The 27199-nt window shown below is 31.3% G+C and overlaps 4 protein-coding genes and 1 long non-coding RNA gene across 13 annotated transcripts in view; 2 read left to right on the top strand and 3 right to left on the bottom strand.

Moving 5' to 3' along the window:
• Window positions 1–27199, top strand: part of LOC132907168 (dehydrogenase/reductase SDR family member 7) — an 84926-nt gene that overhangs the window by 57341 nt on the left and 386 nt on the right. The window contains exons 1-6 of one of the 5 annotated variants that reach the window (XM_060959984.1): window positions 23098–23115; window positions 26035–26181; window positions 26270–26422; window positions 26515–26621; window positions 26721–26960; window positions 27040–27159. In XM_060959984.1, the coding sequence (XP_060815967.1) occupies window positions 26058–26181; window positions 26270–26422; window positions 26515–26621; window positions 26721–26960; window positions 27040–27159 (744 nt within the window). In that variant the 5' untranslated portion in view covers window positions 23098–23115; window positions 26035–26057. Of the gene's footprint in view, window positions 1–23097; window positions 23116–23351; window positions 23462–23698; window positions 23718–25557; window positions 25697–26034; window positions 26182–26269; window positions 26423–26514; window positions 26622–26720; window positions 26961–27039; window positions 27160–27199 lie in introns of those variants that run through there. The other 4 variants (XM_060959986.1, XM_060959985.1, XM_060959983.1 and 1 more) reach the window with 4 other exon arrangements.
• Window positions 73–6512, bottom strand: LOC132907157 (uncharacterized). The gene is made up of 4 exons (XM_060959951.1): window positions 6157–6512; window positions 2164–5892; window positions 1876–2089; window positions 73–1786 (listed from the first exon to the last, which is right to left on the bottom strand). The coding sequence occupies exons 2-4, from the start codon at window positions 5863–5865 to the stop codon at window positions 1584–1586; spliced, it is 4119 nt and encodes a 1372-aa protein (XP_060815934.1). The 5' UTR covers window positions 5866–5892; window positions 6157–6512; the 3' UTR covers window positions 73–1583.
• Window positions 7136–17682, bottom strand: LOC132907161 (uncharacterized). Its single transcript, XM_060959963.1, has 11 exons — window positions 17551–17682; window positions 15155–15391; window positions 11589–11870; window positions 10941–11044; window positions 10627–10859; window positions 10053–10326; window positions 9461–9844; window positions 9196–9363; window positions 8890–9100; window positions 8676–8809; window positions 7136–8521 (listed from the first exon to the last, which is right to left on the bottom strand). The coding sequence occupies exons 3-11, from the start codon at window positions 11863–11865 to the stop codon at window positions 8219–8221; spliced, it is 2088 nt and encodes a 695-aa protein (XP_060815946.1). The 5' UTR covers window positions 11866–11870; window positions 15155–15391; window positions 17551–17682; the 3' UTR covers window positions 7136–8218.
• On the top strand, window positions 12578–21772 carry LOC132907171 (phospholipid scramblase 4-like). 5 transcript variants are annotated; one of them, XM_060959994.1, is made up of 7 exons: window positions 12578–12915; window positions 18661–18765; window positions 19056–19205; window positions 19897–20120; window positions 20218–20379; window positions 21287–21433; window positions 21525–21772. In XM_060959994.1, the coding sequence occupies exons 1-7, from the start codon at window positions 12900–12902 to the stop codon at window positions 21555–21557; spliced, it is 837 nt and encodes a 278-aa protein (XP_060815977.1). In that variant the 5' UTR covers window positions 12578–12899; the 3' UTR covers window positions 21558–21772. The 5 variants fall into 5 exon arrangements, with proteins under 5 accessions (XP_060815977.1, XP_060815979.1, XP_060815980.1 ...); XM_060959996.1 differs by having other exon boundaries at window positions 12579–12915; window positions 18611–18765; XM_060959997.1 differs by lacking the exon at window positions 12578–12915 and adding an exon at window positions 17755–18052.
• Window positions 21004–24365, bottom strand: LOC132907174 (uncharacterized). Its single transcript, XR_009658123.1, has 3 exons — window positions 23803–24365; window positions 21763–23636; window positions 21004–21440 (listed from the first exon to the last, which is right to left on the bottom strand). It is a non-coding gene; the product is annotated as an uncharacterized LOC132907174 (long non-coding RNA).

Consider the following 27199-nt stretch of genomic DNA (forward strand, 5'->3'; position numbering starts at 1 on the left):
ACTATATGTGAAATATTAATATACATAATACTTATATGTCCTACTAGATTGTTAATGAAAATGAACAAAATATTTGCCAAAATATGTCACTGTATTTTATCCCCAAACATTTTACATAATAGCTACATCTTACATAATAAAATTTGTAGTATATATTTACTTATATATACACATTCGCACATGTGCAACTGCCACATACAATTTCTTCTCTTTTTTCTTTTTTTTTTGTTGTCGTATTAATATTTGGTTTAACAGAAAGTCATTCTGTAAATTAATGAAAATATCGCAAACGCTCATATAAGATACATTCTCTTGTACCTTTTATCACTTAAAGATCATTTATGCTATCTTACTCTGAAGTATTTAGAGGCAACCTGCTTGATATTTGTTTTCTTACTGAACATATACCCGCTATGAATAAGTAATAAGAGTTCTATAAATTCCTTACTGATGGGATATATATCCAGTACATAAAAAGTGTAATGTAAATAGGTTTTACGATCTGTCACTATAATTTTATGTAAAAAAATATTTACAGGATACACCACCCATTATTAACTTTGATTTACAGAGTTATTTTAATATTTGCTGTGAATTTCCCAAATAAAAACTAATAAACTCAAATTAGAATCGCGTCTTAATACAAAAATAATTCTTATAGCAAACTGCCTATTTCCTGATAACGCAAAGTTTGTCTTGTTTTTTAGAAACAAATAATTACCTATGTAAATATGAAGAAAAAATTGCTCTTGAAATATAATAATAATTCGTGTATAATTAAATGCGTTGTTTGATTATAGTGAATGAGATAATATGGAAAAAACAATATCCAGTTATTTACAACATTAATGTAAATATGAATTATTATTAGATTTCTAGTTATATTATATTTGTATATCTTTTTGCCTCTCGCAAAACGATACTTAAAACAATCTTGTCAGCATAAAAAATTTTGATGTAAATGAAATAATAATATGGAATCGCATAAATTGCGATTATAAATTAATTATGGAACGTTTTTTAAAATTTGTTTGTTTACAATTCATTTGCTTTTTGCTTTCTTTTTTTACAAAAGTCATTTTTGATCTAGAATTTGATTTATACAAAATGTTACAAAATTCTAACTCTACCTTTTTTTTAAAGTGATAAACAATACGGTGTAATAAGCATATGTAAGTGCTGTATAATAAGAAATCACAAAAAGAGAAATCTTTACACCAAATATTCATACAGTATACAGTGTTATTATATAAAACATGTTTCAATATTTTTGAACATAAACTAACTTTACATAACACATTTCATTTAAGGATCTTAATTTAATTCTTCTATCAGACACCTATCAAAAGATTTTTAACATTGGAAAACTACTAAAATAATAGTTTTAAATTAGTAGTAGTACTTTGCAATTGATAAATGTATAAACAAATAGATGTGCTTTAAAGTGTCTGACAACCAGAGAAATAATATTTTCTATTTATCAAATATATTTAGAATGATACAGTAAAGGTAAGAGATTTTTGTAATTTACAAAAACAGGGTCTCACCTGCTTCCGAGATTATAGATGTAAATTCTCGATCATTTAATGTACCAAATTTTTTTTATAATTATATTTATAACGAACACTTGCATCATACGGACAAAATTTCCCTTCTATCAAACATTGGACAATCCATGTTGTAGAAAGTAATGGAATTTGTAGTTTATTAGCCTTCTCCACTGCCCAGGATGGGCACAAACTATTTGTAAGAACTACAGTTCCTTGTACAAAACTTTCCATTACATCTAAAAATTGATAAAAAGTCTTATTTAGTCTCAATGCTCAATATTATATTTTCAATTTACAAAGTTTTCATCATAAAAAATTTTCATACCTGCTTTGTCCGCTAATATAATAACAGCACCTGCGTTTTCACAAATTTGGCGCCAAAATGGAGCGAATTGTTTTTCAGACTCTACAACTGGAATTATCACAACAACCTGAGTCAATGGTTTGTTGCTTTGTCTTTGGAACATTTCAATATATGAATTTTTATCCAAGCTCCATCCCGCTGGTAATCCATCTTCTGCTGGATTTACAAACTTTCCCTGTAAAATGCGACAATTATAAGTTACAAAAATAATAAATTTTTATATAAGACTACTACAATTACAATACGTACCTCCTGACAACATCTTATTATCCAATTATGATTATAAGCGGGTATACCAACCGAAAGACACAACAGAGTCTTTGCAGTTGTGTTTGGCACGTTCGTTATTAGTTTTGTATTTTTGTACTCGTCTTGAGGAATTTCACTGAAGTCAGTGTAGACTTTTCCGCCACCTGCCACTATTTGTTTGTTTAATCTATCTCTTATAAAAGGCTTTTTTGACCATTCTATCTCATCTTCTGTTCCTGGATCTGAATCTTTATCATCTTGAAATCGATCGATAGTCTCTACAGATGCGCAGGTAAGAAGGAAAGACATGCCTTTAAATAGATTCGAATCTGTACGCGGAATTGGACCAAACATTGCAATGGTTTCTTCATCGTCTACTTTTTTTTTACTTCTCGATTTGCTTTTAATTCGATTTTGTGGTCCTTTTACAACTTGCTCATACGGGGTTCCAATTATTTCAGGTTGTACTCCAATAGAAAAGACTTCGTCCTTTACAGAAACATTAGAGTCGCTGGAAACGCCATCGCTTTCAAAGGGTACCTTCTTCTCTTTTTTAATCGAAGACCTTACACCCGATACAGATGGTTCTACTTCAATTTTGTTTGTAGGAGTTTGAATTAGTTTAGATTTAGGAGTAGAAAAACTGGGAGTGGCGATTCGTTTCGAACGTCTTTTTCCATCAACCATATTATCTAATGTTATTTGCCCTAAATGCTTTGGCGTAGATGGAAGACTCTTATTCCCCAAATTGATTTCTTCTTTCAACACTTGAGCTTGATCAGCTGATAAAGAAAGATCCTTAATTTGAACTTCTAGCTTTTCTCCTTCGTCTGTCTCTACTGTGTAATATACTTCGTTATTTACAATCTCAACATTGACGATTATACCGCACGATCCATAATCGTAATTCTTGGTAGCGGCATATACGGATAGACCCTCTTTCAAAACTTTCGGTATAGGTATAATAAAGTCTTCTATAAGTACTTTATTTTTTCCATCATAGAAGTTTACCTTATATTTCGTCTTTATTTTATCGATAACTGTACCAGGATAATAATTATTGTCGGACCATTTAGCGAATACATCCTTACCAATTAATTCATCTGTTATCATATACGATTCGGATTTCGTTGAAACATTTATAATGCTCGATATATTATCCGTATGTTCCGTTTTGTTCTTTTTTCTATTCGGTGTATTAATGCTCTCTGCGAGATTTGAAATCTTGTTCACTCCATTCGACTGATTATCTGACTTGATGCTTTTACTTCTTGGCCTTTTTACTGCTTTGCTCTTCTTCGTGCTTTTAGGAGTTTGTAACTGAAGTATGTCTTGTGATACTTCTGGTGTAGAAGACCGAATCTTTTGTAACTGGTCGTCTATCCTCTCGTTGCTAACATTGTATTGATCAACTCCAGTGAGTTCGGTATTTACAAAATTTAAAATAGTTGTTGTAAGAAGGTGACTGTTTTGCCATTCTTTGTTAAGACGTTCATACGCTTCGTCTACTGCGTGTTTATCATTCAGCGAATGAATATCTTGGCCGTGTCTTTTCGCATGTTTCATCGGTATTCTCGGTAACGAGAAATGTGTACTATCTCTTATCGCAAGCTTGGCTGCCAGTGAAGCGGCACTAGATGCGGAACTTAAGCTGATTGTTGAAGCAAATGAAAGCCTGGAAGGATTCAGTTGATATAATTGCGGGTTACTGTTTACTGATCCAGGAGATGTTTCCTTATTGTCATTCCCAGAAATGTCTGCCAATGAAGCAGATGTATCATTGTTTTTTTGTCTGGTTAAAGTGGACTCTGTAGCAACAGTTTCACATTGCACACCAATGATTTCTTTACTTAGGAATTCCTTTGTACCTTCATCAATGTGTAATAAACATTTCATTCTAACATACATACCAATTTCTTTTTCCATTTGTAAGGCTTTTGTGATAGAACTACTGTGAATCGAGTTCGACTTACTTTTATCATCTACTATAAAAACATCAGGTTCATTGTCACTTACACTTAATAAGTCAGCATGATCGCTGTCTTTAAGCATAGAAATTGATTTAACTTGTTTATTTATATTATGTACGCATGTGGAAATGTTATCTGCTTTATCAAGAACTGGCATATCGTTAAACGTGTCTGATTGTAAACTAGCCGTACTGTCGGTATCACACTTTTTTGATTCACTACTTCCGTTTACCAATTTACCACTGGATTTGACTGAATCGAGGGATGATTCTTTGGCATTTTCTACCGATTTATAACTAAATTCGCTACTATTTTTACTGTCGTAACAACTTTTGTATATTGTATCAGACTTTGTATTATCTAGGACATTCTTGCTTTCGGCTTTCCCATCAGAATCTTCTTGAGACGAATCTAATACTATCTTCTCTCCATCCTCATCAATTTCTACTAATTCTTTGGATCTCGGCTTAGCTTCGTGAACAGTAGTTTTATCATATATAAGCTCTATGCTCATTCGCGATTTGGATATGCTCCCAGAACACATGTTAGAGTGAGATTCACATACTTCATTAGACATTGATATTTCTTGAACATTGTTACTGTTTTCTTCTGAACTGATATTTCTTTTAGGCTCAATACCATTTTCCTTATCTTCTGCTTTTTCACTGTATGCTACCTTACTATCTTTTGCTTCAATTGGTTTAACGATATCTGTATTTTTATTATTCAAATCCGATTTTAGTTTCTCAACTGCAACAGTTTTTAGGGAAGATGTACAGTCCTTCTCTTTTGTTTGAACCTGTATTACTCTATTTTCATTAGATTGTGATACATTTTTTACCTCTGATATCTCTTCATTAAGGTCTCTCTTTGTAATAGCTTGATGTAGTTTTGATGTATCATTAAAATTTTTGTTCTTATCTATTTCATAATCTTTCATTTCCAATTCTGGGTGGTTTTCATCTCTATCTCTTTCTTTACCTGATAGTGACAATTCTACTGTTTCTTTCATGTTGTCATCTTCTCCAATATCCTGAGTTTCTGCAATTATGATATTTGTGGAGCAATTTTTAGGAAATTCATGGTGGGAATCATCAGATTTAAACGAATTCCAACTTTCTTCTTCTTCCTGTACTAGTTTCTCAGGCACTGATACATCTTCCCTAGATGCTGTTCTTAAAATTTTTGTAGGTGGTTCATTAAATGAACCTCCTTTACGTTTTAGACTTATTATATTACCAGCTTGTTTCTTAGATGGTGAAGACGCTTCAGATGGTGTGCAGTGTATTATTTCCTCATTTTCATCATCAGAAAATTTTTCTTTATTCTCTAAGGTACTACTTTCATCAACCTCTTTCTCCTCTTCTTTTTTAGATGGCTCTATGTTCTGTTTTTCTTTCTCCTTTATAGCTTCAACGTCTTGTGTATCTTCTACTTTTATAACATCATCATTCTGTACATCAAGCTTTGTTATATGCTCAGCCGTTAGTTTTATTTCATTCAAAGTTGATTCTGGGTTATCACCAGAGACAAAAGATAATGTTCTTTCATCTTTTGTATTTTCTAAATTTCGTTGCGATTCATCATCGCTTGTATCTATTAGACGAAAATCTTGACTTTCATTCAAACTATTGGCTTCACTAGATACCAAAACCCTGCTCTTTTCAAAACTTTCAGAACATATATCTTGATTTTCCATTGTACTATTTTCTATCTTCTCTATTTCTGACATATTTTTTACTCCTTTTTTACTAACATACTGGAATTGAAAACATATCAATGAAAATTTATTAATTTAATTCCCCTTATGAATAACTTTTAAAGTTATATTTTTTAAAACGAATAAATTCAAATTGCTAATTCATAAAAATCGAGATAAAGCATAAAAAAAGATCGAAGCGAAATTCAAGGACACCCTATATATCAATACGGTGTTTACAACAAGAGTAGAAGGTTACGGCGGGAACATCATGTGATCACGAAAATTTCTCAGAAATCTCAAGTTATAAAAAGTGAAACATACCACAATTGATTACGCACAATGAGGCGTATTTTTTCGGTTGAATTATTTGCTCCTCCTTGTCAAAATATTACATTTGCTGTCGAAGATAAATATGTTCGCCGGCCGTCGAAAGCGGGAGCTTATGTATTCCTTCTGCCAGCTAGTTTCACAGTTCCCCTTTCTAACCTTGTACCTCGTACACGTCTTGATCACGCACTTATTTTTATTACTAATCTCAAAAATTACATTAATAAACCGGTCTCCCATAGAAAATACCACGAAAACTCCACTTTTTAGACACAAAGCAATACAGGCCATAAAACGCCATCGCCACTTTTAATAATCATAGATTATGTAATTCTAGATTTGCAGGGTTTCGCGGCTAGGTAACAAGGCACATTTACGAATTGACCAATTGCGTCGCTTCTTACGAGCGGCGTAATGTATATTATGCCGTATAATCGCTATTCGTGGACGAATTTCCTTCTGACCAATCAGAACGCGTGACTAGGATTAACGTGACCATCTTTGATTTCAATTAATACGACTAGAGTGGTCAGAATAATTAATTCGTAATATTTCTTGTTTTAAAAGAAAAGAGATATTAGTTACAAATTTTATTTCTGAAATAATGTCGGATGATGATGTAAATATTATCCAGGAAATAAATAAATTAAATTTGGAATTAAAAAAGAAATTGGAAGTAGTCTCAAAATGGAGAGGTATATTCTAATATTAGAGAGGAAATTTCCTATCTGCTAATATATTAATTATTTCTATAATAAAAAGAGTCTTTTTAACATCTTTTTCACTTTTAGTCGAATGTGCTCAATTGCAACTAGAATTTCTAAAGTTGTACACTCCAGAATGTCTTGAAATTTTCGAATCGCTTAAACAAATGATTGACATGAGTATCGATTCGAATACTAAGTTTAACAACCCTTAGTTATTAAAAAATACCTTCTTATTATTACGATTTTCAATAAACGATATGAGACAATTATTTTGAAATATATTTATTACATTTGAATATAGGACTGACACATAGAATGTATTCCTGGTTTTGATAACATAAAGACAGACATAGATATACATACGTTGATCTTTTATCCGACGAAATATAAATTTATACTAGAATAGAATCATGGTGTACATTTTTAAACTTCGTTAAATATTTTTTAATATCGATATATTTCGGTAGATTTATGTTGCATGTTGATATTCCACAATAGAAGAAAATAGATAAATAAGATACTTTACTATGTTATTATGCACCATCATTTGGAAGTATTCAGGTAAATTTAATCTGAACAAAATAAGAAAAATGAACTTTTTATTACGTGATTGCGAGGAAATTGCTGAAAATCATCTAGTATAAAAAAATTAAACGTCATCGTATGTTATGCTCTCTGATGTTCAACGACTGTTTTAATGTATTTTATTATACAACTGATAATTTCTTCTGCGAGGCGTTCGTCCGAACTTTTTACTTTTTTTTAAAGTTAAAATGGCTTTATATTATTAACGAGATAAGAAATTTTGAAATTCGTCGATTCTTGGAAAATAATGACAAAAATTTCGTTTGATAATTATTGTCCCTCATAGCTTGTCGTTACGTTTATTATTAGAAAAAAAAAAGAAAGAAAGAAAAATAAAACCTCGCAAATAGTTCAAAATTCAGTCGTTCTTTTTCCATTTTATTATATTAAACGATATACGCATGTAATGGAATTAATCTATTGTACACAATCATGTACGCAAAACTCGAAGCCATTTCAACCATGTTCATCGACATGTTCTCGAATCGACTTTAAAAGTTATTCGATCCTTTGATTCTTTGTCTCTTTCGTCTTAAATGAACACACCCGCTTGATAAAAGTAACATGACTCTTATCGCATTCTTGGATGATATATTGTTTCGAACAACTTAATCTCTATTCCTTGACCTGAACGTCTTTCTCTTTCTCTCGGTTGCAAACCAAATAAACGAAATGCTGAAAGTTGACTATAGAAATGAAGCTCGGTTCGAGGTCACTGATTTGTTGAAAAGCCACATCTCACTTAATTTTAATCCTTTGTTTTTTTATCGGTCTGACTGTTGAGAGCCGGTCATATCGTAGACGCTGTTCAATCGTCGCCCGTTGTAGGGATAAGTAAGGTAACGATGCCAGTATTGGTAATGATAACGTCGTAAACAAGAGTCGTTTCCATCGAGGCGACATTGATCGGAGATTGCTGTCGGAGTCTGTAATTGCGACAATATTAAAGCTGTGCTGGCGCACGCTTCTCTGCTCTTTGGTCCTTCTCTTATTTCTTGGGCGTCGCAGATTTTTCCCGCTTCCACTGCATAGTTACCTAAACATTCTTCTTCCAGGTCGTTCTGTACCTGAAATTAATAGAAAATTTATTTTGTTCGGCTTTATATATTTTAACGGGTAAATAATAAACAAATAAATAAAATGAAATAGGATGGAATTGCGTTCGACAAATTGAGTAATTTGAGTTTTAAATAGAGACTTTTGAATGATCAAGATATTTACGCAGGCCTTGCAGATTTGAAGCATGACGCAAGGAAGATAGAGCATCTGTGATTCGTCTCCACCTAAAGTGTCTACTGTTCTGCATCGTCTCTCGATCAGTTCTAGCTCTGGACAGGCTCTATTTTCTTCCACGGCTTTTCACAAAATATAATAGTTAATATAATGTATTGGTACTAAAGAGTATAATACAGTATAATGATTAATCAAATTGCACCTTCAGTTTCTATTAAATTGTTGATGCGTTTATCCTTGGATTTAGAGTTGTTACTATTCTCTCGGAAGTTCGAGGTTTGATTACCCTGTACATGAGTTGCCTTTTGAGCCTCTATCCTAGTCGCCACATTGTTCCTGAGTTCGTTTAGAGCTTTTCTCATTTTTTCGAAGGAATAGGCAGATGCAATTCGTGCCATTATCTTATCCTTTACCTATCATTTTATTTAAACATTATAAAATATTGATATATACATAACGCTAACTGTGATGTCATGTATACTGATTGGTTTCCTTAAATGAATCATACCTTTTGCATATCTATACCATTTTCAGAATCTCTGTATTTCAAAGCTTCCTCAATGATCAAGTCCTTAATGGTTTTTTGTCTGGGATCTAGTTGATCCAACCTGTCTCTTCTTTCGTCAGCTTCCTTTTCGTATTCTCGGTCGTTTGCCTTCAGATTTTCTACCATATTCTAATAAACCGATATATTAATTCAACCATTATATATTGAGTTTACGATTAGAAGAAGAATAAGAAACAGGAGAACACTTTCTACTTCTCTTAATTACTTCATAGTATCGCTGTAGCATCCATTCATCATCTTGATTCGGAGTCCCTTGGCCAGCCATGAACGTAGCTTTCTTCTTTCTTCTATCAATACCAAAATATTGAGACCAATCGACGCTCTTCTTTCTCACCTCGATAGACTTTGACTTGCCTAACTTTGTCACATTCTCTTTTTGCCCTTTTGGCGAAGGAGTCACCTTTGGCGCTTCCGAAGAACTCTCATGTTTATGCTGATCCCCATGTTCATGATCGTGATTGTGATTATGGTCATGATCATGGTCATGATCATGGTCGTGATCGTGGCTGTGATCATGCTTGAAGTTGTGAGTATGATTTTGATTATCCACGGATTGAGTGCCAAACAGTGCTCCCAGATCTTGAGCGACCTTGAAATGTAAATAAATAGATACTTTCATTTTAAAATATACTTAATTTTTACTTTTTTTTTTATCATACATTCAAATGATTTAAATTTAAATCTAAATCAATCTAGATCTAAAATAAAGATTAAGGTTGAATAAATATTTAATTACGCACGTAATATTTGATTACAAATTGATAAAGAATTTCTAGAAAACTTTTCAGCTGATTTACCTTGGGATCTGTAATCTGCTTTTTGGTAGACGTAGATAAAGGTTTTGGGCTCCTCTTGGCAATTAGATACCGTTTAGCCATATTTCTGTAGGTCCTAAGAGATCGTCCCATGGGATACCCACCATTCATGTTTCTTCGTTCGCCCATCGAGAGATACAATAAATTTGGGTCTTGTTCCCGATCGCCGAAATCGTTTTCCTCGGATTCTCGACTCTGACCTCGGGTCATAGACTCTTTATTCAACAATGCACCCCAGGACATTGGACCTGAATTCCTATTATCGATAGTTTCATCAGTATTTTAAATTTCACCACATTTTGAAACTTTAACATTCATAAATATACGAAATATCTTTTATAAATATATTTATAATATCTTTTAAAGCTCTAAACGAATTATATAAGGATTATTTTGTATTAAGAAATAACAACGTTTATCGTATAAAATGTAGATTAAAACGAAATACATCTATTTTAAAATTAAATAACTTAGTCCAAGTTATTATATTTTAAAATTATGTAGATTATTGTTAGTCCAATAAAGTTAAGTATTAAGATTCATATTAATCGCTAACTCATATATTTTGTTGCCTCGATCGCCTCTGTATCGATCATAGAGCATCTGACGAGCGTCCATATACCCTTCGTCATCCGTATCTCCAAGATTATACGGAGAGCCATCCTGAAGTTCTTCTAGAAACAATTTAGCCAACTCCTTATTATCAATATTCGTTCGTTCAGAACCGTAGCCCCTTTTACGATTGGAACCTCTTTCACGTTCTCGGAATAACGATGTGACCGGTTGTTCCTGCGTATTACGAAACAATGTAGCTCTTCCTTTTCATAGAAATACAATGTAACATCAATTAAGGAAAGGAAGAAACGCTACCTGCTGTTGGGGGACATTCTCTAAGTAATCGATCAATGCCCTTTCGAGTAATTTATTATTCAAATCTTGGAAACCATTTCCTACGGTTTCTAGTTGTCCAGTTTCTAAAACAAATTTCCATTACATAGAAAATATTTATGATTTAAGATTTGATTCATTTTTTTAAGTAAATTTTATGAGCTACAGTATACAGAGTGTTGCAGAATGAGTATGCCTGGGCAGGAAATTGAAGATAAAAATATAAGTAGAATAAACATGATAAAGCTCTTTTCTTTGAGATCTTCTTTTCGTAAAAAATATTATACATGCACTTAGCTAACTCCAACGTGAATAAAAGTACATAATATGTACTCGGTTTATACATACATATAAATAAAACACGAACGCAGAGAACGAGTACATTTGCATTTTTATTCGATCCGAAATGTGCACGTGCACGATAAACCTTCAATCTCTAATTTTCTATGAAAACAAAATTTTAAGAGAAATAATTTTAATTTTTTCTTCAGACATGACCAATTAAAATAATCTTTATAAAATGGAATACCCAATATAAAAATAGGTGTTGTATGAAAGTGGATAATGAAATATGCTAAATCATCGTGATGGTTGTGCATGAACGTGCTAAACCATCATATGAGAAAGTACCATTAGGCAAAAATTCTATTTCTTCGTCTTCCTCTTCTATTTCCCTTTCACCCTGACGTTCTCTGTCAAGCTTCCTTTCTCCCTCTCCACCATGATATTTAAACGAACGTAAATCATTGTAGTAGTCTTGCGAATTCGTATTCAGAGATCGTTGTTTTCTGGTAATGGCATCCAAAGCACTCCTCAAAGATTCCTCCATCGAATGATGGGGCATGGGTGCCAGCGCTGTCACCGACCCCATGAGTAGAGACACTAATAGCCATTCTTGAGGCAACATTTTACCTTTAAAAGCAAATAAATGTTATAATTTTAGAATTGTAGAATTATAGAATTGTAGAATTGTAGAATTGTCTACGAGTGTCTATGAAATATAATATTACGAAATTACATATAAAATTATGTGTTCTATAAGACTAATTGAGCAGCTTTCAGAAAAAGAAACAGCCCATAAGACAAAATCAATTAAATAATTGCGTTACAAGTTTTAGATTTAATTTTTTAAATATTAATTATAATTTCTTCGAGTTCATTCTATATATAGTTACAAAGTGAGAAAAGATTTCATGATAATTCAACTATTTTTATATCTATATATTATTATATAGATGTATAATATATATTTTATGTATTATTTATTTGGATAGTGAATTTTAGTTCACAAACTATATATACATTACAGTTTTACTATTAATTTCATTTTTAACGTAGATCAAAATTATAGTTTAACTCCTGAAGGAACATATGTTTAATCGTACACTGTTTTGCAGAAAGCTTTTCAGTTATAAAACTAAAAGTTGTATATTTTTCCCATATGTACGTATTTCCTAAAAATTCATCTTCTAAATTTTCCTCAGATTTAATAAATATTATATTTGCTTTTTTAAAGCAATCATGTAACAGACGATCCCAATATTAAAGGAAAGTCTACTTTATGATATTATCAACAGGTTGTCCACCCAAGTGTAATAGTACAGAAAAAAGTCGACCCATAATAGGAAATAGAAGTTTTGACTTTATGATCTTACGCTGTGAATATTTAGGAGGTTCAGCTTGGTTCTAGAAAATGGATAAGAAGATCGAGGAGGATGACGAGTGTTAGAAGAGAATGGAAAGTATGTTAGTAGTTCTGTTTAATCAGCTTTATCAGTCGGTATCGATTTCGCAAAAAGGCCAGCGAAGTCCCTCCTTAACAGAAGACGTAGTAGTGAAAACTAGTGATGCAACTAGTACAAACTAGAGATTGCTCCACACTCTACGTCCTGGTCGATCGACTTTTTTGTTACAAACATTGATGTAATTCTACATCAATCGATGATTCGATGCTTAAGTAGTCGTTTGTATTTATAAAATATTTATAGACCGATTGAGACGCAATGGGATTAAATTAAAATTAACTTGAAAGTTTGTATCGTTTGTATAAAATATTTTTCAATTATCATAAATGATATATATTGTTATAGTTGATGAGTTTATAACAAAAATATGACTGTCTATCTCCAAGAAAACAAAAGAATACTCTATAAAATCTTCGATTTCTGCTCAATATATATAATATGATTTGTAGGAGTATATCCATTTACTACAATTATACTACAGAATAATCGTATCTAATTAAATCATAAAATTGTGATTCTCACGACAAAAGTTTTTATAGAAACAATTCATTTTCATTCCATAATAGATCATAAATTAAGGCATAAATCATTCTATATAATACGTTGTGAATCTAGTTTCTGGCAACTAGAACGCATCGTTACTATACATTAAAAGGTCGAAAAATTTGATAAGAACCGTTTTTGTTACGAGTGGTTCTTTTACTATTGCGTTATTTCTGTATTATCGCATTGCTAATTTAGTCCAACAGAGACTAGATCATCGTTATGAGCACCGAATATTTTATTTTATAGCGATAAAGGGAAAATCCAAATGAAAAGAGTTTTTACTACTTGATAACTAAATTTACATAAAAAATAAAATTCTTCATACAGCAGACTGTAGTCAATAGATTGATACTTACGAAATATCGATAGAATAATATTAATTAACAATGAACGTTTATATAATTATTATTAACTATATTATTATAAATTATATAACGTTAATATTAATTAACAATGACTCGTAATAACGAGTTGCAATTGACGTGAACTTCGTCGTCCAAGAGTTAAATAACGAATTTAAAAACGACGAAACAAGGATGAATTTTCTAATGACAATGAATTTTTCCAGTGATAAAAATGATATAGTCTCGACATTAAATAAGAACTTTTTTCCCCTTTGTTGTTCCTGAATGACGTGACGCTTCTCAGATCGATAGACGTAATGCATTCCACGCGTACAATCAGCTTTGCCGCATCATCGTGAAATTCGATTAACATTGACCCTCCTCTTATTATCAACAACTTTCTGCGTATTCATAACACTTTTATATACGTATATACAATAACCATTTTATCGAAGAAATATGTAGAATCGCATCGATCGTACGAAGGAGCATGAAAATACGCGGTACAGTCGCGAATCGATAACCGGCTATCAGAACACCGACACCGTGCTCTTAAAATTCATTCAAAGTATTTGGAGGAAGCTTTGTCGATAAACTGTTTTTGTACACATTGTGTTTCATTCATCTTTAACCCTTGATTAAATTAATCAAGTTAACGGAACTCGAGTGACTTGACTTTAAATTCGCGTTTGTACAAACGACAAATTATTTGATTTCCAATATGCCGAATTCAAGTAGACTGTGCGAAATATAGAAAGTTAAGTATTGATCAATAGCATAAACTGTAGTCTTTAATCCTTCGACACCGTGGCGAATTTTATTCGCTTTATCTCTTTCAATAACTATATGCTTTTAGCATGCGTGCATGATGCTAATTTAAACGTGTGATAAGAATTAAAATTCACGAAATTCAGAAGAAAGGAAAGAATTCATAGCGAACGAACGGTTCAAGAGGAAAATAGTACTAATTGATGAAATATTTAATTCGAGAAAACTTTAAATGGAGTTACGTCAACAGAAAAATCTAGAACAGATTCACTATTCGTATTTGTAAAAACTTGATAATTTATGAGAAGATCTCACAAACGAATACGAACGTTATATGTCACTTTCTGCATTTATTTCGTTTTTATAGAAATATACACTTATATCACTTTTCCACTGAGCCCCTCTGACTTATATGAAACGCGAACGGTAAGTTCTACATACAGAAAAAAGAATGTTATAAACATTACTTGTTGCATTACGAGTAATAAATATCCATTCCATCGTTAACTTGACCGTACGGTCAGAGGTGATTTGTAAAGTCACGAATCTAACAGATGGTAAGGCTAAACTCAAGCTAGTGATACGAAATCGCTACAAGGAAACAGCGAAACCCTTCGGCAATGCAAATACTTTCGTCCTTAAGTAAAAAGAATGTAATTTTTAAACTTAGTGACGTGAATTTCTTCGATGTTAGATTACTTCTAAAAACAAGGGATGAGTTCGCAAGTTAGAAAGATTGGTTTAATAAAATTATAAAAATGATATAATGACACTGTTTTATATGATAACTTACTTGATTTTTAGTTAGTCATTCGCGTGGCACAAGCCAGTGTTTTATTTGGTTTGCGCGTTCACCCTCGTACCACTGCTTCAACCGTGACAATTCTCCACGGATTACATAGAATATTGGACGACCTGCTGTTTCACGACTACCGATGACGCGGCCTCTTATATAGGGAACAGCAGGATCGATAGAACCGCGCATGGAATCACCGTGGAGCAGCAACAAGTAAAGGCGTGTGGGGTGTGCCTGAGAAAACACTGAGAAAACACGCCAAACTGGAAAATTATAATCACGCGTTACATCAATCCAATGAACCAGCCAGTTCGAGTGATTAAAGGAACCGACAACCCTTAGAATCCCAAAAGAATCTCCCTCTTTTTTGTTTTATCTTCCATTCGAAATATGTTAATCTTCCTGGATAATTTGATATATGGTGTTGTTCGGAAAGTTGATAGGAGAATTTGAGAAAAATCTGACGATAATCCATTTTTGTAGTATTAGAATGTTATTAGGTTGTCTGTTGATTGTCTGTGTAACGTTTCATTCTCTAACCTTTTACCAGCCTTTTTATTCAGTAGTTTCCAGGATTTAATCGTTTGACGTAGTTTCTGGAGGTTTCTAGAGTCTCCAGTCTTTTTGGAATTAAAACAACTTTTTAAAGGATGGAATAAATAATAGGTAAACGATGCTATGCTAATGATGTTTGGCAAATGACGCACGTGGAGTTGAATATTTCAATTGAAGTATTTCTGCGTGTTCTTCATCGATATATTGGTTAACCCAGAATTCTTCTCTTCGATTACTGTATTTAACGTTATAACGTTCTAGTTTTACAAATTCTTTTCAGTTCTATCTAACATAAAACAGAATATATAATAGAATTTTGTTCGATTAATTTTGTTAATATATATATCAATTCTTATTTTGAAAATAATTACCAGCGAGATCCTGAAAATTTCTCAACCTACTTCTTCATGATCTTGGTTTTTTGATCAATTTTTGCTTTATCCTTAAATTTCTTGTTCAATTTATGCAGCACCGTCAGTAGAAAACTGAACAAAGATATGATTGAATTTGCCTCGGTGGTGTGGGAACATTCTCATAAGAATTCAGTTATGTTAACGTTATTAAATATATTTAAATAACGTTATTAAAAAACATGATCAAGGTAACTCTACAGAAGTCCACTACGTAACTCAAAGCCTCGCAAAGAATTTCTATGACATTTATTACAGCATTATAAATATTTCAGAAATACGTCTTCAAATTTTGACTTATGTGATTTCAATTTTGAACGAAAGAGAGAATAACTATGGAAAGATATTAAATAGACTCTTAAAAATTTTGTTCAAATATCAAAATATCAAAAAGCAGAATTTACTAATGTAAATTGAACTGAAAAATAGGTTGCAGATGAAATGTTACGTTAACACAACGTTGGTCTTTAATGGAATGAATGGTCGGTAATGATCTCCAATAGTTTCCGTGAAGCATTACGAAGGATAGTTAAAAGATGAGACGATTTGACGGAGTTTTTAGTAATAATTTTCTCGGGATTGTATGCGTTTCGTTTTGTTCAGAAATTCTCTCTCCTCCAGAGTACGAGAACAGCGGGTGACCTAAAAGAGAATTCTCAGATAGTTAAGGGATCAGTGGGAATTTTTCAATTTTAAGATTCCTATAATAGTTGAATATCGGTATTTTTGGTATTAAGGTTTTTAATTATTCCTGGAATGAAGGAGTTCTATTTTTGAAAGTCATGAAAATGTACCGCAACAGTATCAAAATAATTGTATCAAAATAATTATGAAACCGAAGGGACGATATTTTGAAAAGTTGAATTGCGTTTCACTAAATTGAAATTCTCAAAATCTTGACTTATGCATCACTATAATTTTCTTCTTACGATTAGTTAAGTTGCATTGGCTTTAAAACAAATACAATCGAATCTCCTTCGTACAATACGATTAATTCGTTCCGCGTTGTATCGAAACCATATTAAAGCGAAACCAAAATAATATGATGGAAATATTCATGCTATACGAGGATTGCATAAATTTATTAAGCCGTGCTATATCGTTTTGTAGAAGGGTTGCCTCAATTTTTTCACCGTGTTATACCGTGTTTTCAGAGTACCGTGTTATAAGAGAGTTGAGCGTACTAGAATAAGTGTTGTATGATTTCTGAGCAGGCGTGTGCAGTGTACATCAGTCCCTGATGATAATAATATATTTTACTATACTATTGTTTATGCTGCGAATCATTAAAATTATTCGATTTTTAATAATACAGAGAAAGAACAATAAGAACCATCGATCATTGCCTTTGATAATAATAAAAACGATATCGCTTATCCAGTTTTACGATAAGCGATTGGCTATCAACGATAACGAAAAGAGACTTACGGAACTTTCGACGAACGACCACGAGCAAACAGTATCTGGAAGAATTTCCAGGATTGACATCAACGGAACTGGATACCTGTGTACAGATCTAGATCTCCCAAAAAAAGGATTTCACCAATACGAAGATTTTTTTGAAGCCTGAAAAACATTAAGGATACAGTATTAGCCGAGGAAAGAACAAGTTTTTGAATATTTTTCTACATAAAACGACTTGTTTCTACGCGATAACATTCATGACTGTTGGCTAATCGATCCGTGCAATTCCCTGTGCTGTTTAACGATCGTTAAAATTAATTAATCGACAAGGTTGTCCTACTCGTAGCGATAAAAAAGACACGTTTGCTGAAATAGTAAATCGTAATGCTACGTTGAGAAGCTTTCACGCACCAGTTCACGAATGAATCCTCGATTTTTTGCGAGAAGAAATGGAAGCTAATGACCTTAATCGTGTCACCTTCGGAGTATCAACTGGTGATTCTTATTCCCTTCGGTTATCCTGAATGTGATTCTTATTAAACATCGTTACTATTGTTATTACTATTACCGCCTTTATTGCGCCGTAAAATATACGAAGCCCGCAAAGAAAGAAGTGATAAGTCTGATTTTTATGTGATAACTAAAATTGATTGATTAAATTCGATGACTAAAAGTCACTAATTTAGCATAACGTGATTAATAGCCTGTGCTGTAAAAATATGTCTTGAAAAATAGGTGTACAAGTTTCACGAATAATCAACATTTTTGTAATGTTCAACAGAGCAATAGAACACATATATTTAATCTGACAGTCAAATAATGAGGACAGTTTTAATATTATAAAATTGATCGGCAACATATAGAATTAAAAAAATCCTAAAGGACAGAATATGTAACTTATCATGTCTTCCCCTGTGTGTCTTCATATATAACCTAATAGAATATAATATACAAACCTAGTAGAACAAAAAGTACATAATTATCGCAAAATTAGTAGTTAATATTACGAATTACGTTTGAATCTATATTTAAAGTAATATGCATCTCGTTAATGACAGAATTATTTGATTAATTTGTATAATAGGAAGCATAAAGAAGAAGCGTGCGTTTAAACGAACTTTTATAATCACGCAGAGCCAAACCAGGTAACCACCCAGTATATAGAAATGCAAGAGAGTTCGGTATCCAATACAGTTCCTGTTCTTTCGGGGCCAACCGTCATTACGGCACAACCACAAGGTATGTAAATCATCTTCCTAATAAAAATATGTAAAATACGTTTATAAAATTATTGTTAACATATAACATACAATATAATATGTAAAATATAATGATAAGTAGTCTGTGAATATTTTATGTATCTATGAGAAACTTAAGAATGTAAAAATACACAAAGTACATAATGCGAAAAAATATGTAAAATATTCAAAATTTAGTATTCGTTATAATATTTAATGGGCAAAATAAATCTCTATTACATATGAACTTCTATTATATATGAAATATGATGATATATTAAATTCGATCAGGAGAAACCAAACAAGAAAGAAGACCAATTCCTGTGAATACATTGAATTGGATATCGACACCAAGATCGCAGCTGACCGTGCTTTCCGGAACTCACTTCTTATCTAATGTGGAACAATTGGAAATTCAGCAGATTGTTGACCTCAGTACATGTTTGTAATTCATCTAAATTTAAATGAAAACAATGTCGCTAAAGATAATTTATTAATTTATGCTTGGCTTGCGTATAATTGACTATCGATTCTTTAATGAATTAATTTCTAGTTGCAGTAAGATGATTCTTCGGCAACCATTAATTAATTAATAATCGTAATAAATTATAAAATCAATAAATAATATTAGTTAATAATAAATAATAATTTTGGTCGAGAAAAAGTATGTAGACGAACGTTTAGTATGAAAAAATTAATATACCAATGAGTTAATGAGTAAATATGAAGAGAAAAATAATGTTTACTTAAGATCCACAGCGGTGAACAAACATATCCAATCAAATGAATTTCGTACGTTATTTTCTGAAAATAACATTTTCAAAAATTTTAATTAATATTATATAACTGTATAACAGTATCCATTTGTCGTACTGCTTTCTTTTACTCGTCATGTTCTTATACTTGATGTTAATCAAAACTTTCTTAGACATCATCGTTTTCAAACATAAAGTAAAAAATCAATTTGGTCGGGAGCGTTTCGAGCATTATTTTACACTCAAATTAAATTATACATATAGAGAATTAACCCATCAAGAGTTACTGCTTGCATTTACAAACTGCATAATGTTCATATCTTTAAAATCGAAGAAAATTCAGAAATGACAAAAGTTTCTTTCTTTCGTGTTAATAGTGCTCGGTAGATTAAAAAAGAGATTCCAATACAGAGTAAAAGTACCAAAAGCTGAAACGTTATTCCTAGCAATGGAAACAGAATCAAAGAATGAATCAAGCGGTTGGAGTTGTTCCAGATTGACTCGCGACGATTTTCAGTTAAATATTGTGGATCAATGCGGCGAAACCGCTTTCACCATGGTTATGAATTCCATGTGGACGTTTGCTTTGAATAAATCGCACGTGAGTAAAATCCAGACGATATATAAGATTATAAAATAGCTTGACTATACTTTTATTATTTACCATATAATAAAAAGATGAAAATTTCATTGTACAGACTATGTCGGTGCTAAGCCCCAATTTAATTGGCACAATAGGACAAAATTCTCATATAATAGGTTCCAGTTTTACGGCGTACGATGCAATAGGAAAGCGACTTTGTAATATATACGGGCCAAATATTAGTGATTGCTGCATGTATCAAGAATCGCAGTTCCAGGTAATTTTTGTCTGAAAAAAAAAACGATATACAGGATGTGCCCAAAATTGGAGTACGACCCAGCTGGGTACAGAAATAAAACGAAAAACGATAGAAACATTATTTTCAAATCGTGACATAAATCATGTTTAATAATACAAATACGAGCAAAAACAGAAGTTTCATACCTCGAAACTGACAGTTAATACACAGGAACCTGACGAATTTTCAAACTCACTTTTTTAGAAAATGAAACTTTAGATGAAAAAATACGATTCTTTTTCATATTTTATTATATATTACACACGACCGTTTGTATAACGATTTTGGAGACAGCCTGTATATTTTATTTAATACATATTTATATATATATATGTTGACATATATATAATAATAAGTTAATAATAGCTTACATTTTAATATCTTTGATCACTTTGAATATCTATATCCCTATTTTTAATGAGGTGGTATTACTAGGAAGATATGTAAGAGTCATTAATCTTTATACTAAAACTAAATAGCACTTATTTACTAATATAAATTGCTCCAAAATACACCTAGCACTACAACTAAAGTTACTTCTGTGACTACAACTAATATAAACTAATATAATTATATTATAATAGTCACTGTTACCCACTGTTACTGCTCGCGCTTCTCGAATAGTTCACCGACTCGTCAAAGATGCCGATCTCACGACGCTCCATGTGCCCTGATTTGAAGATTTATTTATGACGTTATTTATAATTTAAAAATTTTCATAAAAAAACAAAATGACTATACATACAGTGATATGTTATAGACTTTGGTAAATAAGGTCTCTCCATATTTCCAGAAGTAATAAAAATATTCAAAGTGGTTGATATTATTAAGCTACCTTATACTTTATTTACAAATCATTTAATTATAGTATATTAATTTCATTCAGGTAATCTCGATCGATGGCACTCATCAAATTGCATCCCTTATGCATCAGTGGGACAATATTCTTCACGATTATATTATGTTAATTACATTTCCTTCAAATTTGGACATAAAACTCAAAACCTTACTCCTCGCCGCAGCATTTCTTCTGGTAAATTCTTTTGTTGCAAATTAGTGACTTAGGAAATTAAAGTATCTTTTCTTGGATGTTTGCAAAATTTCATCGGGAATTGCTTTTTTAGGAATATCTGTACTTCAGACAACTAAGAAGATAGCTTTAATCGTAAAAATAAGATACGCATCAACATCAACGTATTCGAGCATTTTATTTTGTACCAATAAAAACTGTAGTATATTAAAACGGTCATCATTGACAAATCTATGTAAGTTTTAAAAATTGGAGAGATTGTTGCAATAAGAAGGCAATTCCATTTTTCGATAATTAATAAATCAATTTTAAATCGATCAAAATTAAGTCACCTCTTTCAAACATAATTATAAATTCATAGTCAATTAATATTCGTAGTAAAAACTGTTGTATCTTCGAATATGAAATCCATATCTTTCTTTTTTTCCAACGAATACAATTTGAATATTGGAGATGTCTTATTGCAAACACATGAAATTCAACCGCATAGTACAGTGTTAGTTTCGATGAATAAGCAACTGATTTCTGGTTCGAAATAAGCAACTTACTACATATTCCCTCTTCTTTATTTAAACTTACCTACAGAATGAGAAATTTGAGAACGAGTAAGAGATCCGTGAAAGCGGCTAACCATAAATATTTCTGGTCGAATAAACAGTGCCATCATTCAGTAAAAGACGAATAGAATATGTATAGTTGCTATCACACTCTGGTATTAGAAATTCTGATGTGTTACATGCTGCTCGACAGCCAGCCTCTCGTATTCATTCTTCTCATTCTTTGTGTTCTTTCTTGTCACGTTCGAAAACAAAGTCAAGCTGAATAGTTATAAAACATTCAATAATTGCACAAAAATCGGGATTCAAAAAGTTAAAAATGCTCCTATTCCTCGAAACTGAAATCTTAGACGGGTTGAACACAGAAAAGGACTACGCGAGTCAAAGAGAAAGAGGGACCGAGAGTCAAAGCATTCAGGAAAAATTAAACTTTCTTATTTTTGATTTGTGATCGATGAAACTTTAACCAATACGTTTCTTACATTTTTCTGATTAAAATGACACCAAACACAATATGATTTGGAGCATATTTGCCTACTTAATAAATAATAATTAAATACATATCTGTTACGACCGTTCGCGGAGAGACGCAGTCGCGAGGAAAACGTGTCAGCGAGAGACGTAAATTCTCGCTACGATTCGTATAATCGACGCCGCGAATTAGTCGTTCGGTTAAGATAATAGAGGTGGTTCAATGAATTTAACACTGTATTAACAGGTTGATATAGTTTGTATATTTAACAATAAATTGTATAATAATGAAAGCGTCACAAATTATTTAGCGATGAATGCAGTTAATGCGTTACAGAAATTCGACCCGACTTTACGATATCTCTCAATGAATTCGTTAGACTAAGCGATTTTGATTTCAATCGTCAGACCTGTCGATGTATGTCGTTTGAATATTCAAATGAGACTGATTGTCCTTAGATCAATTCTCTGTCTTCTCGGAGAGACAGAGACAGAGACAGAGACAGAAATCGAACTCTGGAACTCGCTGCTTGGTGACAACTATGAGGTCGCCGATACATTGTATATTTTTCGTCGAGCAGATTAGACGACGCTGTAGGACCGCGAGCGACGGTTAGAAATACGATTTATACTAAGCCTCGTGGCGTAACAATATCAGTAAGTACATATAATTTAAATTATATCGTGTTTGATCTCATTTTAATCAGACAAATCATACAGATATGTTAGTAAAAGTTTAATTTTAAAAAAGTCAACAATAAAAAAGTTGTACTTTTGAATTGGTATTTGCATATATTGTCTCAGCGATATTTAACATTGAACCATGTTACATTACCTAATCGCGATAAGCCGTCGACTTTCGAGGTGCATTGGGTAACCTGTTCCTATAGTAGGAATGACATGAATGTGCTATTATGCAGAGGATCTTCTTGTGCAGTTGTGCAATTATCGAATGTTTTCTATATGTCTGACTCGTAATTACGAAATGGTCGGCCCTGAGCATGTTGCGTATTCTGGAATCGTGTAACTTGTTTACTAATTTTGGTAACCTATTAATTAATAGGAGAAAGAGAGAACGAGAAAGTGGTAATCAATTAATCATCATTAATTTGTAGCAACAAACTCGCGATCTTACGTAAATTACCTATTTTTGTCAGTTTTACTGGTAACCTTTTCCTCTGTCGATAAAAACGCAATATTAACGTGAATCATATTTAGTTGAAGAGGTTCACTCACAAGTTAAACAAATGTGACTGAGAGTAAGTTTAACAATAAAATTCAATTTAAATTGGTTTATTTCCTTTCTGTTGTTATAATTATCGTTCTAATTAAGAAAGTTCTTACCGTTTTGTTTTGTATCCTGTTTGCGAACTTCGTTTTCTTATCATGTGTATTTTATAGACTTTAATTAAGAGTGGGAGATTTTCATACATTATAATATCGCGAGCTATACATCCTCTACTATGTAGATATCACCGAGTCATATACAAAAAAATGATCATATAAAATTTAATATCTTATATTAAATATAGTTTTAACAAAAGATTATAAGCAAAACACCAATTCACGAATGATTATTACAGTTCAAAATTCCAAACATTTCTATAAAAGTAATTTTGTCCTCGAATGATTATAATCGTTGAATTGATTTTAATGTGGACTACACCGACGTATATCAAAATATATATAGTTCTATATAAAAGAAAGGTGACGACCTTGATTATACGAAATTTTGAACTTAATTATACGAAAAATTGTGCTCCCTACAATATTTCAAGTTGTCTTAACAACACGTTTTTGTGTTACTGATATTTTCGATAATATCCAGCTATCACACTTTACGTGCCTTATAGATGTATTTCGTAGATATATTCTATAAGCATAACCAAACAAAAAATGTCATATAAAAATATATAAATCGTTTAAAATATTATTAAAAATGGTTACATACCAGGCTATCATGGTTATATACCAGTATAACGGTAGACTTATAATCGATATGATCATTAACTGTTACATACTAATCGACAATCGAAATCCTTATCCATGTCCTATGTCATCTCTTTGAGTTCGTCTTATCTCGTTGAGATCTGAATGAGAAACATCAAGTATGAGAGAGATAAAAAGGAAGGTTCATCAGTTGATTCATATATCTAGCATAAAATACTATTATGATTTGGAAAATAAGCCTCAAAAAACATTTTTTGGTATGAACTTTCCTCATTTTCATGTCTAGAATCGATCATATAAATATCCCTTACATATTTTGTCTTATATAAACAGCTAAAAGCTGTTATAATTGTAGCAATACTATGCTATAGTTGTAATCATAAATACTGCTAATAATAAATCGAAAGACAAACTAAAACGTTTTATTTTACTTGAATATTTCTCCCATGCATACATATATTAAATATTTTTTCGTATGTTATTTGGATTAAAAGTATTGATATTGCATTTTACAATGTTAGGTGTAATATTATTATTAAATATTGTATATAATACAATGTGTTATAGTTTTACCCTACATGATTCCACATTCTGGTTTTAACGTTTCTCGCTTATGTCATCATAGATGTATATACCTTTCCTTCAGGGCAGAACAATAATCGTAGTACAATCAGCCAGAAGGCCATTCTCCATCAAAAAATAAGAAAACATAACATTTTTTCATTTGAGGCTTCGCTTTTGAGAAAAATAAATTTGAATATATATCATACGTATATAAGATCAGTTCATAATTAAAAACTTTTAAATTCCATTCTCTGGAAAACAAGGTCTTAAATGGGAAAATTTTATTTTATATTTTCTACTTATTTTCACGTGTATAATAACTTTCTTTGATTGTTTTCTCTTACCTAGTTGATATTTAATCAAATTAATTTTCAATAAATTTTTAAACTCGATTTTTTCTAAAACAAAACGCCATAAGAAAATATGTTATTCTACATTTTCGACTTATATTTTCACATAGAATCATTTCCTACTCGATTGTTATATAATTATCACATCATTATTTGTATAATGAAATAGAAATCTAATTGTTCATTTCTGGTAAAACTAATAAACTATTTAAAAAAGGTATGCATTATCATAAAAGTATTGATTATACAAGTAAAATGATTTTTTCTCTACATTATAAGTACATACATACTTTGATTAATAATATCAATTTCTTTTTGTACTAATAAATTTGATTTGATATTAATCAGATTTCTTCTCTATAACCGATTTAATTGTAAGTACCGATGAACTTTATTTTATAATTAAATATAAATCATTTGAAAGTATTAGGTTATCCGAAAAGCTTCTTTCGTTACATAAGGTGATAATAGATGAACAACAATTTCTATTTCATATTATTTTATTGAATTAGATATGATCCATTTCGTTATATTTCTATTATTACGTTCGTGCATAAAAAAAAACATTGTGTGTCTATTATTTCTTTATAAAACGAAAAAAACTTTTCAGACTACCTAATATAACCATTACTGATTTAAAAAAAATATTAAATCTCTTAAAACAAAAATATGTGATTAAAACGTAATACCTTTTCATGTTCACTTTTTTCAGATTCAATTATATAATTTAGTAATATGGATCTTTTAGCTGTCATTGGCCTAATAACTGTAATTTATAGTCTTGTTTACATTATTTGCCCTTGGTTCCTTGATTGTGACTTACATCTTGCTATCTATGAAAAATTTGGCAAACCTACAAGTAATAACTATGCATATTTTTCAAAAAAGTATTTATGATATGCATTGTTAAGATTTCTTTTTAAGTATATTTTTAACATTTTTGCTAGGTACTTTAAGAAATAAAGTAGTATGGATAACAGGAGCATCAAGTGGAATTGGAGAACATCTTGCATATGTTTTGGCAGAGGCTGGGTGCAAATTAATTTTGTCAGCACGCAGGGAAGCTGAATTGGAAAAAGTAAAAGTTAATTGCTTGAAAAGTAAATAAGTTTTTGATAATAATAGTTATTATTTCTATTAATTATCCTCATACTTTTGCACAAATTTAATATACTAATTTATTTATTTTTAGAAAATACAAATTTAAAAAGTTCAGACATTGAAGTGCTAGTTCTAAATATTTGTGATGTAAATGGTCATGAGTCAGCATTTAATAATATCATTGCTAAATTTGGCAAAGTAAATACATATTTTATTATTGTGATCATCTATTATACATATATTATACATTATACTTTACATACATTATACTTTAATGATACATTAAATCAATTTTAGTTGGATGTACTTGTAAATAATGCAGGACGATCACAACGAGCAGTATGGGAGAATATTGAAATATCCGTTGACAAAGAAATGTTTGACTTGAATGTATTTTCACCAATAGCTTTATCTAGATTAGTAGCAAAATATTTTTTCAAAGTAGGTGCAGGTCATTTTGTATTCACTTCGAGCATTGCTGGTGTTACGGCATCACCATTTTCTGCTACATATTGTGCAAATAAATTTGCATTACATGTGGGTATAATACTTTAATCATAATCGTATAATCGTTAATCTATCTGTATATGTATAAATAAATATTTATTATACACAGGGTTATTGTAAAACTTTTGCTTTAGAAAAAACTCATGAAAATATACCAATTACAATTGTATGTCCAGGGCCAGTATATACTAATTTTTTGATAGAAGCATTCACTGATAAAAGTGGTGAAGTATGTATATATAATGTATTGACATTATTAACTATTTATA

The sequence above is a fragment of the Bombus pascuorum genome, chromosome 5 (assembly GCF_905332965.1).
Source record: "Bombus pascuorum chromosome 5, iyBomPasc1.1, whole genome shotgun sequence".
In the NCBI taxonomy this organism is placed as follows: domain Eukaryota; kingdom Metazoa; phylum Arthropoda; class Insecta; order Hymenoptera; family Apidae; genus Bombus; species Bombus pascuorum.